At 42.7% G+C, this 13,558-nt stretch overlaps 2 protein-coding genes across 2 annotated transcripts in view; both read right to left on the bottom strand.

Annotated features, from left to right (window-relative positions):
* Positions 1–4,569: 4,569 nt before the first annotated feature.
* On the bottom strand, positions 4,570–12,156 carry LOC132977184 (haloacid dehalogenase-like hydrolase domain-containing 5). The gene is made up of 9 exons (XM_061041630.1): positions 11,435–12,156; positions 10,670–10,861; positions 10,051–10,163; positions 8,997–9,090; positions 8,662–8,695; positions 7,914–8,088; positions 7,537–7,713; positions 5,406–5,583; positions 4,570–5,310 (listed from the first exon to the last, which is right to left on the bottom strand). Exons 1-9 carry the CDS (start codon positions 11,531–11,533, stop codon positions 5,128–5,130), a joined length of 1,245 nt encoding a protein of 414 aa, XP_060897613.1. The 5' UTR covers positions 11,534–12,156; the 3' UTR covers positions 4,570–5,127.
* Positions 12,157–13,228: 1,072 nt separating this feature from the next.
* Positions 13,229–13,558, bottom strand: part of isy1 (ISY1 splicing factor homolog) — a 5,913-nt gene continuing 5,583 nt past the window's right edge. The window contains exon 11 of the mRNA XM_061041668.1: positions 13,229–13,492. Within this exon, the coding sequence (XP_060897651.1) occupies positions 13,385–13,492 (108 nt within the window). The 3' untranslated portion in view covers positions 13,229–13,384. The remainder of the gene's footprint in view (positions 13,493–13,558) is intronic.

The following is a 13,558-nucleotide window of genomic DNA, read 5'->3' as shown; positions in this document are numbered from 1 at the left end:
TTAACAGTAAGGGTGTCTGCTGCTCTTTACACATAAAGATAAACACACCTGTGTGTCTGTTCATTCAGCTGTAGTGTCCACTCCGAGCTAAAGTCTATACCTGGAATTTACTCATAATCTGCTTTTAGCATTTCTGACAATGAATTACGACTTTTAAGAGGACGTTAAATGACACATCTGGCTTCAGATGTTCTCCCTGATGTGTTTGTGGACAATCTGGACAAAACCTATTTGTGTCTTTAATGTTTATTAATGTATTTATTGTGTTTGGTTGTTTGTGTGAATTGCGCTGCTTTATAATCTCAATGATTCTTTCCTGGATGAATAAAGGTTAAAACAGAAAAAATATATATATAATAATTGTATGATTTTTTAGGCTGTTTTATTCTTTTGTGTTGTTCCTTTATGTAACGACTGTTTGGATAAGGTGTAAGGTGTGTGTGGGGGTCCTCAGTGCCTGTTTGGGAACCCCTGACACAGAAGGAAATGGAAATGGTAAATGAGCTTGTTTAGTTCTTTTCTCGTCTTCTGACTACTCAAAGCTCTTTTACACCACAGGTCCCACCGCCACATTCACACACTGATGGTAGAGGCTGCTGTGTAAAGAGACCATCAGTATTAACTCATCCTTTCATACACATTCACACACTGATGGTAGAGGCTGCTGAGTAAAGAGTCCATCAGTATTAACTCATCCATTCATACACATTCACACACTGATGGTAGAGGCTGCTGAGTAAAGAGTCCATCAGTATTAACTCATCCATTCATACACATTCACACACTGATGGTAGAGGCTGCTGAGTAAAGAGTCCATCAGTATTAACTCATCCATTCACACACATTCACACACTGATGGTAGAGGCTGCTGTGTAAAGAGTCCGTCAGTATTAACTCATCCATTCATACACATTCACACACTGATGGTAGAGGCCGCTGAGTAAAGAGTCCATCAGTATTAACTCATCCATTCATACACATTCACACACTGATGGTAGAGGCCGCTGAGTAAAGAGTCCATCAGTATTAACTCATCCATTCATACACATCCACACGCTGATGGTAGAGGCCGCTGAGTAAAGAGTCCATCAGTATTAACTCATCCATTCATACACATTCACACGCTGATGGTAGAGGCTGCTGTGTAAAGAGTCCGTCAGTATTAACTCATCCATTCATACACATTCACACACTGATGGTAGAGGCTGCTGTGTAAAGAGTCCATCAGTATTAACTCATCCATTCATACACATTCACACACTGATGGTAGAGGCTGCTGTGTAAAGAGTCCATCAGTATTAACTCATCCATTCATACACATTCACACACTGATGGTAGAGGCCGCTGAGTAAAGAATCCATCAGTATTAACTCATCCATTCATACACATTCACACACTGATGGTAGAGGCTGCTGAGTAAAGAGTCCATCAGTATTAACTCATCCATTCATACACATTCACACACTGATGGTAGAGGCCGCTGAGTAAAGGGTCCGTCAGTATTAACTCATCCATTCACACACTGATGGTAGAGGCCGCTGTGTAAAGAGTCCATCAGTATTAACTCATCCATTCACACACATTCACACACTGATGGTAGAGGCCGCTGTGTAAAGAGTCCGTCAGTATTAACTCATCCATTCACACACATTCACACACTGATGGTAGAGGCCGCTGTGTAAAGAGTCCATCAGTATTAACTCATCCATTCACACACATTCACACACTGATGGTAGAGGCTGCTGAGTAAAGTCCGTCAGTATTAACTCATCCATTCACACACATTCACACACTGATGGTAGAGGCCGCTGTGCAAAGAGACCATCAGTATTAACTCATCCATTCATACACATTCACACACTGATGGTAGAGGCCGCTGTGTAAAGAGTCCATCAGTATTAACTCATCCATTCACACACATTCACACACTGATGGTAGAGGCCGCTGTGTAAAGAGTCCATCAGTATTAACTCATCCATTCATACACATTCACACACTGATGGTAGAGGCTGCTGAGTAAAGAGTCCATCAGTATTAACTCATCCATTCATACACATTCACACACTGATGGTAGAGGCCGCTGAGTAAAGAGTCCATCAGTATTAACTCATCCATTCATACACATCCACACGCTGATGGTAGAGGCCGCTGTGTAAAGAGACCATCAGTATTAACTCATCCATTCATACACATCCACACGCTGATGGTAGAGGCCGCTGAGTAAAGAGTCCATCAGTATTAACTCATCCATTCATACACATTCACACGCTGATGGTAGAGGCTGCTGTGTAAAGAGTCCATCAGTATTAACTCATCCATTCATACACATCCACACGCTGATGGTAGAGGCCGCTGTGTAAAGAGTCCATCAGTATTAACTCATCCATTCATACACATTCACACGCTGATGGTAGAGGCCGCTGAGTAAAGAGTCCATCAGTATTAACTCATCCATTCACACACTGATGGTAGAGGCTGCAGTGTAAAGAGTCCATCAGTATTAACTCATCCATTCATACACAAACACAAACTGATGGTAGAGGCTGCTGAGTAAAGAGTCCATCAGTATTAACTCATCCATTCATACACATTCACACACTGATGGTAGAGGCTGCTGTGTAAAGAGTCCATCAGTATTAACTCATCCATTCATACACATTCACACACTGATGGTAGAGGCTGCTGTGTAAAGAGTCCATCAGTATTAACTCATCCATTCATACACATTCACACACTGATGGTAGAGGCCGCTGAGTAAAGAATCCATCAGTATTAACTCATCCATTCATACACATTCACACACTGATGGTAGAGGCTGCTGAGTAAAGAGTCCATCAGTATTAACTCATCCATTCATACACATTCACACACTGATGGTAGAGGCCGCTGAGTAAAGGGTCCGTCAGTATTAACTCATCCATTCACACACATTCACACACTGATGGTAGAGGCCGCTGTGTAAAGAGTCCATCAGTATTAACTCATCCATTCACACACATTCACACACTGATGGTAGAGGCCGCTGTGTAAAGAGTCCGTCAGTATTAACTCATCCATTCACACACATTCACACACTGATGGTAGAGGCCGCTGTGTAAAGAGTCCGTCAGTATTAACTCATCCATTCACACACATTCACACACTGATGGTAGAGGCTGCTGAGTAAAGTCCGTCAGTATTAACTCATCCATTCACACACATTCACACACTGATGGTAGAGGCCGCTGTGCAAAGAGACCATCAGTATTAACTCATCCATTCACACACATTCACACACTGATGGTAGAGGCCGCTGTGTAAAGAGTCCATCAGTATTAACTCATCCATTCACACACATTCACACACTGATGGTAGAGGCCGCTGAGTAAACAGTCCATCAGTATTAACTCATCCATTCATACACATTCACACGCTGATGGTAGAGGCCGCTGAGTAAAGAGTCCATCAGTATTAACTCATCCATTCATACACATCCACACGCTGATGGTAGAGGCCGCTGTGTAAAGAGACCATCAGTATTAACTCATCCATTCATACACATCCACACGCTGATGGTAGAGGCCGCTGAGTAAAGAGTCCATCAGTATTAACTCATCCATTCATACACATTCACACGCTGATGGTAGAGGCCGCTGTGTAAAGAGTCCATCAGTATTAACTCATCCATTCATACACATCCACACGCTGATGGTAGAGGCCGCTGTGTAAAGAGTCCATCAGTATTAACTCATCCATTCACACACATTCACACACTGATGGTAGAGGCCGCTGAGTAAAGAGTCCATCAGTATTAACTCATCCATTCACACACATTCACACACTGATGGTAGAGGCTGCAGTGTAAAGAGTCCATCAGTATTAACTCATCCATTCATACACAAACACAAACTGATGGTAGAGGCTGCTGAGTAAAGAGTCCATCAGTATTAACTCATCCATTCATACACATTCACACACTGATGGTAGAGGCTGCTGAGTAAAGAGTCCATCAGTATTAACTCATCCATTCATACACTGATGGTAGAGGCCGCTGTGTAAAGAGTCCATCAGTATTAACTCATCCATTCATACACATTCACACACTGATGGTAGAGGCCGCTGTGTAAAGAGTCCATCAGTATTAACTCATCCATTCATACACTGATGGTAGAGGCTGCTGTGTAAAGAGTCCATCAGTATTAACTCATCCATTCATACACATTCACACACTGATGGTAGAGGCCGCTGAGTAAAGAGTCCATCAGTATTAACTCATCCATTCATACACATTCACACACTGATGGTAGAGGCCGCTGAGTAAAGAGTCCATCAGTATTAACTCATCCATTCATACACATTCACACACTGATGGTAGAGGCCGCTGAGTAAAGAGTCCATCAGTATTAACTCATCCATTCATACACATTCACACACTGATGAAGAAGCAGTGGGAGCAATTTGGGTTAAGGACACATCGACTTGTAGCTGCAGGAGCTGGGGATCAAACCCTTGACGTTTCAGTAGAGGGACGGCCGACTCTACCCACTGAACCACAGCCGCCCCACGATGTTGAAAACACCAACAAGCGTCTGTAGGATTATTAGTTTATTAAATTTGATTCATTAGTAGTTAATAGGTTTCAAAATAAATACTTTTTTATAATAATTTAATTTGTTTTCACACTAAAACTGTGAGAGAAGAATTCTGCACAAGCACCAGATATACTGCAGTCACTATTTTGAGATGAACACATATTTACAGCACCTTTCAACAACAGTGTTTAAAAAAAAGACAAATAAAAAGTTAAAAATACATAAATACAACAACTTTAGGAGTAACATCAACAGTTTCCATCCTCCTAAAATCCAAAACGATACAGTCTCCATCGTTTCAGTGTTTGATGGCAGCAAAAATACAAAAGCTTCATTAAAAAAAAATTACATCTCCATCATATCTTTAAATCAAAGAGAGATTGTCTAAATTGCAGAAATACATTTGTTGACGTGTTATCAAAACAGGAATCATCATAGTTTGATTTAATAACGAGGATTACGATTCTCGCGTTATGAAAATCCTTTGTAGGAATGTAAGATAACAACATACACAGGCCAGAGGACAGAAGACAGGTGTTTGCACAGGGGTCAGAGGTCAGATGCTCTCCCGCTGCAGCAACAGGTCGACTGCAGCCTCCACGTCCTCCACCACGTGACTGGGCTCCACCAGGTCTGGCTCCAGGACCAGGTCTCTGTGACCGTGGAACACCGTCTCCGTGACGGCATTGCTCTGGTCGCTAGGCAACGGGGAGTGAGGGTTATAGACACCCGTGCACACCTGAGGACAGGTAGAGCAGCTCTGAGTACATTTATTACAACATGGTATTATTCTGTGGTTAAAAACGTCAGCGACAACACAAGCAGCGCTCCTACCAAAATGGACTGACACTGAGCAGCAGCCGACACCAGATCCTCCTCCGGCACCGCCATCGTCACCTGACTTCCTGTTCCCTCAGCAACAAGTTTGGCAGTGGTTGTCCTCGCAGCGTGCTGCTGAGCCAGGTACCGGTTGTACAGGTTAGCACCGTAAATATCCGTCATCAGGTTGTCACTAGGCAACAAGAACAACACAGCTTGGTTACTCGACTGTAGATGGTGTTATAGTCAGTTTGGTGACCCAGATTACCGTTCAGTTAAGTGTTGCCCATATGGTGTTATGGATGTTTCGGTTACCTAGAAAAAGGTACACTAACGATGGAGATTGTCTTTTTGACAATTTGGATACCAGACAGTTTGATGAGTTTCGATGGGGGTTACCTAAAGTTTGTTTATCTCAAGGTCAAGCAACCCATTGAGTCTACATCATGGATGGTTTTGGTTTGGAACATTTGTGTTACCAGAAACATAAGATGGCGATTTGGTGAGTTTGATTTGTGTTAAGAACAGTTTAGCTACCCGATAAAGATGATGGGGTCATACAATGTTTGGTTACCCAACAATTTGATTTCCCTTCAGATCAGCACAGATACTGTTGGACATTTTGGTAAGTAGACATTGAATATTGGCAGTTTGGTTTGTGGAAAGGGTAAATTGAATGACGTACAGTCTGGTTGTGTAAAGTTTACTACTGTTAACAGTTTGGACCCTTCAGAGTTTAGCAACCCAACAGTATAGTTATGGATGGTTTGGTGATCCAACATTTCTCTTACCAGACAAATCAGTTGGTGTTTTGGCAGTTTGATAGGTGTACTAGACAGTTTGGTTACCCGACCAGTTAAGCTGAGTTATTGTAACGTTAACCAATAGATAGTCAACCAATGAATTAGTTGCCTGTCAGTGTCAGTGGTGTTATGGACAGTTTGGTCACCCGACAGTTTGGTAAAATGATAGCACAGATGGTTACCCTTAAGCTCGGTTACTAGACAATATGGATGGTGTGTTGATGGTTTAATAGGTGGTGGTTTCTACTGTTTGTTTACCAAACAGTGAAGTATTGTTTCCATACAGTGTAATTAGTGTTGTAAAGTTTGGTAACCAGACTTTTTGTTGGCCAAATTGAAAGATGTAGTTGTGGACAATTTTATAGGTGGTGTTAGGGATGGTTTGGTCACCCGGTCATGTGGAGGTTTGGTAGATAGTAAAGTTACCAAACAAAAGAGGGTGTTCTGGATACTTTGGTCACTGCACAGAGTAGATGTATGGTATTTTGTAGACGGTTTAATTGTTGGTGTCACAGGTGGTTTTATTTTACCCAACACTGTTGATGTTGTTATGAAAGATTTGGTTACCAGACTCTTTGGTAAGCAACAAATGTAGATGATGTTTGGACAGTTAGAAGATGGTGTTATGGTTTGTTTCGTTACCCAAATTTGTAAGTTGTCTTTTCTGCGGTTTAATTAGCTGACAACGGCCTGTATGATGTTATAGATTGTTTGATTGCAGGACAAAGTTGTGGACAGTTTGATACATGGTGTTATGGACAGAGTGGTTACCAGACAAAGTTGTGGACAGTTTGATACGTGGTGTTATGGACAGAGTGGTTACCAGACAAAGTTGTGGACAGTTTGATACGTGGTGTTATGGACAGAGTGGTTACCAGACAAAGTTGTGGACAGTTTGATACATGGTGTTATGGACAGAGTGGTTACCAGACAAAGTTGTGGACAGTTTGATACGTGGTGTTATGGACAGAGTGGTTACCAGACAAAGTTGTGGACAGTTTGATACGTGGTGTTATGGACAGAGTGGTTACCAGACAAAGTTGTGGACAGTTTGATACGTGGTGTTATGGACAGAGTGGTTACCAGACAAAGTTGTGGACAGTTTGATACGTGGTGTTATGGACAGAGTGGTTACCAGACAAAGTTGTGGACAGTTTGATACGTGGTGTTATTCTGTGTCCTGAAACTGTAAGATGGTTTGGTTAGCCAACAACTTATATTGTGGTGTTTTGGATGGTTTGGTGACCCATCAGCCTTTTGGTGAGTGGGACAGTTTGGTTACATGACAGTGTAGATAGTGCTGAAGACAGTTTCATAGGTGGTGTTATGGACGGTTTGGTTACCCGACAGCGTAGATGGTGGTTAGCTTGTGGTTGTGGTTCTGCAGTGTCAGCAGATGCTCGGCATACTGGTACGTTAGTAGACTGGGTTTTCCCAGCAGCGCTTGGTACTGAAGTTCCCGTCCTGTCAGCTTCCTGTAGACTGACTCCAGACAGAGCAGGAACATCCCGTGACCAAACCTACGGCAACACATCAGGATCAAAACTGGCCATTATGACCACACTTAAAGGAAATTGGAGAAACTACCATCATGATACTTGATTAGACATTTAAACAGCAAAACATTAACTTTTAGATCAGTTCTGTATTAACAAAGAGCTGCATCTTCTACCTGTGAGCTACCAGGTAGTGTTCAAGTGACTTGAGGTGCGTTGGTTACCGTGGTGACGGGGCCTCAGCCATCCACATGAGGTCCATGTTACAGGCGAGCACCGGCAGCTGGGCCGCCAGCTGAGGATCGTAAACACTACCAGGACTCCCGTTGGTCAGGAGCACGTCGACCAGCAGCTGCAGGTTGGTCTCCCATCTGATTGGCTCGCCAAACAGGATGACCGCTACAGCAGGACAGGAAATCAGTGGAGAAAGTTAACAAAATAAGAGCATGGAAACATTGAAATAAGTGAGGCTATCCTATCATGTTTGGTAGCCTTTGTTTTATTTAGTCTCAACTACTGTATATATTTTTAGTTTAGTTGATGATGATAAAACACTTTTTGAATAGATTCATACAAAGGTCTCTGGGTAAGAACATGTTTTTGTAGGCCTAAACTGTTCTGATTTATCAATGAAAATCTCAACACCTAAGGGCAGACGGCCCAGCGCAGCCACTTGGAGGACACCGACATGCGACTGAAGGTTTTGCCCTTCAAAAAAAACAGACTTATGGTGCGCTTGGTGTCTGAGTTTGTATGTTAAATATTTACAAGGAAAAAAGGTTGGGAACCTCGGTGGGAAAATCTGCAAAGGGTTACTTGGCGCTAAGATTGAAAACAAAACCAGATGCATGAAATTCTCAGTGTCTGAATACAGAGCGGAAACATGCACAGCAAAGATAAAACAATATTAATCATAATATTATCAGTGGATTGTTACAATCAAACCAGGGACAATGTGATGCTGTGTGTTACCTTCTATTTTAGGAGGAGTCTGCAGCGGGGACGACTGAAAGAAATAAAAACTCTGTTAGGTGGCTGAGCAGCTGAACTACAGCTCAACTTAAAACAAAGTTCTGTCTCTGAAACCTGCACGGTCACACATGTTGAAAATGGTGTTTTCTTTTTTTTTTATTACAAAGAGGAGACGACATGATATGATAAACCAAACGTCCCTTTACATTTTCCAGCTCTTCCTGGGGTATAATGATGTGTTCCCAGGCCAGAAGGGAAGCAGTAATTGGATTTTTTGCAAAGCTGTGTATTTCTTCCTGACACCACTGGTCACCTGAAGAAGGTAAAGTACTCACAGGTAGTTTTGGTCTCCTGTTGTGGTCCACCATGTCCAGCAGGGGGTGATGATCTCTGAGCTGCTCGATGCTCACGACCTTCTGAAAACCCAAACTGACGACACGGTCAAGACTTCAAACATGAAGTGAAGCACTCAGTTTTTTCACTAACACACAGGCTTTTATTATTATGATAATGATTATTACTATATTTATTATTATAGATCTTCATGTTTCATCATCAGCTGAGCAGAACTTTAACATCATTTCTGTAACTCTTTCCAAATATAACACATTAAAAAGTAGACAGAGTACCTTTTTCTTTAATATTAAAGTTAATATGTTATCATTAACAACATGGAGGGCTGTTATTGAGAGTTCTAATCAACCTTCAAAACCATCCTAAATATCGTCATACAAAACCATCATCATCATGAAGGTCGTAGGTGTTCATAAAGAGCTGGGTCTTTAGCTTTTTCCTAAAGGTGCAAAGGGACTCTGCAGAATGGATTTTGGTGGTTCGTTCCACCACCGGGGGGCGACAGAGGAGAAGAGTCTAGTTAGAGACCTGGTTTCTAATTTCTTGCAAAAAACAAAAACATATTTAAGTAATCAAAATTATGAATGAAATATTGTTATTTGGGCGCCGGTAGCCTAGTGGTTAGTGCGTGCAGCTCATGTGCAGAGGCTAGGTTTGAATCTGACCTGTGGCTCCTTTCCTTCATGTTGATCCCCACTCTCTTTTTCTGACTCTATCCACTGTCCTGTGTGACAGTATGTTGTCTTCAATTAGCTGTTATATTTCTACCTGTAGTGTTGGATATTTGCATCACTCTGCAGGTAAATATTTCTGGTTACTGTGAGGAGACTCTGTTAATTATTTCTCTGTGTGGAGGAATTTATTGAAGTGTTTCTGAGGCGTGTGATCAGCCTCTTACGTTCCTTAATGGAATTTCTGCTGGTCAGACAGGTTCATGTTCAGACTTTTGTTTTTGGTCTGTCTGCAGATACTACATTACCCATGAGCCTCTGCTTTTGTTGCAAAAGAGAGGAGGGTTCATATGTAAAAGGATACCTGTTGGCGATGTCCGTCACTGGTCCCTGTCCCGAAACCAGGACACATTTATCATGAAAACTCTTCAACATTTGCAAAGGACTGTGGGAGAGAACAACCTGCTCAGGGGCGATCTACAGAGAGAGAGAGAGAGAGAGAGAGAGAGAGAGAGAGAGAGAGAGAGAAAGCAAAAACAAGGAACATTCAATTTTCTTCTTATGAAAATCCAAGATCTTTACACACGATAGTGAAATGAAATAAATATGATTAATAGTTCTCAGTTCTTCTTTTTCAGACACTAGAAAATGAGATGTGACCCTCCAGAAAGACTCCTTAACTGTCAACCTGTCTCTCTCTCAGTTTAACCAAACGTCTACCTGTCTGTCCGTCCCTCTGTTTGTTTACATATCTGTCTGCCTGTCTGCCTCCCAGTCTGTCTGTCTGTCTGCCCACCTGTCTCTTTCTCTCTCTGTCGGTCTACCTACATGTCCTTTTTCTGTCTGTCCATCTTTTTGCTCATCTGTTGTTCCATCAGTCTGTCTTTCTCTCTGTCCATTCTTCATTTTGTCCCTCAGTCTTCATCTGTCGGTGAACCTGTCTGTCCAACCTGCCCGTCTTCTGGTCTACCTGTCTGTCCTACCTTGACCTCCAGCAGGCGAGACAGCTGCTGGGCCTTGTGGTGTCTGTGACAGCTTCCCGCGTTGGTGACGAAGAGGACAGGAAACAGGAAGTTGTTGTTTCTGTCCAGAAGCTTCTTAAACGCTCGTCGAGCAGCCGGAATGACGGACCCCCCGCGGAGGAGGACGCCGTCCACATCAAAGAGGATGCCAGCCTGGTGGAGACAGACAGGTCAATGAGAGACAGACAGGTCAGAGACAGATTTCTCTATACATTCAGTGGCACTACTAAAAGAATGTTGGGAATTTATTGGACATTTGTGAACTTGTGTGAACTTTAAAACAGAAAGACGTCCCTGCAATATTTCTTTATCTTCTGTTCTTTTTTTTGTTTTTTGATTGAAGACACTTTTGTCTTTATTTCTAATTAAGAATAAATCATGTTTGTTATTTCAGACTTGTGGTAATCAAGTTTAAAAAAGGCAATAAGCAGCTTAACGGTCCCAGCGGAGGAGGGCATGTCAGACCCCCTAAACAAACGCTCCCCATAATCGAGTTTAAAACCAGTTTCATGTCCCCGCAAAACACAGACACACACACACACACACACACACACACACACACACACACACACACACACACACACACACACACACACACACACACACACACACACACACACACACACACACACACACACACACACACACACACACACACACACACACACACACACACACACACACACACACACACACACACACACACACACACACACACACACTGACCTGTCTGCTGGTCGACATGAATCTGACGGTCTGCTGCAGGAACCCTCGACACCACATGATGTCTGTCTGTCTGCCCAAGATGAGCATTGTGCTGTTCATTTATACCAAGAGATGTGATGTCATAAAAGGGGAGGGGCTACAAAATGACATTCTGTGGGTGTGTCCCAGACTGATTGTCAAACTATGAACTACACAGCGATCATGCTCGTGCACTCTTTTAGCTGTAAGTGAAGACAAAACGTCCACATATTTGAAGAGCTGTTCAGGTTTTATTTTTGACGTTTTAAGTAATTAAACGGTGAAAACATCCAAACTTTTGACTTTTAATACTTTTTTCTCAGACTTTACTGCAGCTGTACATTTCCAAACTTGTGCTTTCTTTCACTCTGAACTGCATTGTGGGATCTATTCAAAGGACACTTTTAATTCCACATGCTTGTAGCCTGAGGATACGTCGTAGTTCACACCCTTTATACCAGTCAGTCTGATCACTTTGTGGTTAACTTGTCTGTAATAATACGGTGGCTGGGAAGGGCAAAGCAAACCTAAAATGTGGGAAACACTTTTACAAAGCTTGAGACTCATTTACATTTTGGAAAATATTTTTATAATCTGCAGAATCTTGCCCTGGAAGTGAATATACCAGAAGTGACTAATTGAGCCGTCATTTTGTTTATTTTGGGTATGAAATGTGTTCTATTGACTTCATGCTGACCCAATGATGTTTTGTCTGTTTGTGGAACCCACCTGAGTCAATAAACACATCCTCTTTGCGTCAGAACAAACTGATGACTCACTTGTTCACTTCCGGGTCACCTCTGGCATTTGGTTAGTTCGCTTTCCGGCCAGATTCAGTTGATCACTCTTGAAAGTATTTTGCATCTTGTACACAAAAAACACAAAAAAATAAAGAGAAGAGATACACGATGAGATGATCATGAATATTAAAAGTTTTCACTGATTAAATTCCAGCAGAATGTCTACACGTGCTCGTTCCTCCAGTAAGAGCGTCACCACGCATGATTTTACTCTGTAGGTCATGTTTAACATTTCAAAACAATAAGAACAGGACTAGTGAAGACTTTGAGTCTCAGCAAACTTGGAGGAAAATATTCCTGAATTCACTCAGAAAACAACATCAGAGGAAAAGACGCGCGCGCGCGCACGCACACACACACACACACACACACACACACACACACACACACACACACACACACACACACACACACACACACACACACACACACACACACACACACACACACACACACACACACACACACACACACACACACACACACACACACACACACACACACACACACACACACACACACACACACACACACACACACACACACACACACACACACACACACACACACACACACACACACACACACACACACACACACACACACACACACACACACACACACACACACACACACACACACACACACACACACACACACACACACACACACACACACACACACACACACACACACACACACACTAAATGTGGCTGACGGCAGTTTTCTCCTCACATGACATCACATGCCACCTTCAGCAATTAATCAGCCAATCACATGCTGCAGAATGCTGCCACCAATCAACCAATCAGCTGGCAGATCTAAACCACATGATGACACACAGAGACTCTGTATGAATGCTCTCGTTAACTGGAACGGGTCAGATTCTTTAAAAAGAGAAGGTAAAAGACCCAACATGAGCACTCTGACTAAACTCTTTACTGAAAGCCAATAAAACACGAGGAGACGTGAACGCAGCTGAAGAACGCTTTAATATGAAACAGGCCAAGTACAAAAACAGAGCAGATATTTACATGACAGACAGACAGGTAACATCACACAGACAGGTTAGAGAGAGACAGACAGGTCACAGTCAGACAGACCACAGTCAGACAGACAGGTTACAGACAGGTTAGAGACCCAGCAGAGTTTTGGCTGTCTGACTCTGAGCCTGAAGAGTCTCGCTGGCGTAACGCTGCAACAGCTCCATCTTCTTTCTCCTGACGAGAGCCTCCTCCACCTGAGAGAGAGAGAGACAGAGACAGAGAGAGAGAGAGAGAGACAGAGAGAGAGAGAGAGAGAGAGA

The sequence above is a fragment of the Labrus mixtus genome, chromosome 7 (assembly GCF_963584025.1).
Source record: "Labrus mixtus chromosome 7, fLabMix1.1, whole genome shotgun sequence".
Classification (NCBI taxonomy): domain Eukaryota; kingdom Metazoa; phylum Chordata; class Actinopteri; order Labriformes; family Labridae; genus Labrus; species Labrus mixtus.
Note: the sequence above shows the minus strand (reverse complement) of the source record. Positions and strands in the feature narration are given on the sequence as shown.

Coding starts and splice junctions, on each gene's coding strand:
- LOC132977184 (XM_061041630.1), bottom strand. CDS start 11,533: ATGAACAGCACAATGCTCATCTTGGGCAGACAGACAGACATCATGTGG. Junction 9,091..10,050: donor GTGACGGACATCGCCAACAG/GTATCCTTTTAC, acceptor CCGTGTCGTCAG/TTTGGGTTTTCAGAAGGTCG. Junction 8,696..8,996: donor ACAGGAGACCAAAACTACCT/GTGAGTACTTTA, acceptor TATTTCTTTCAG/TCGTCCCCGCTGCAGACTCC.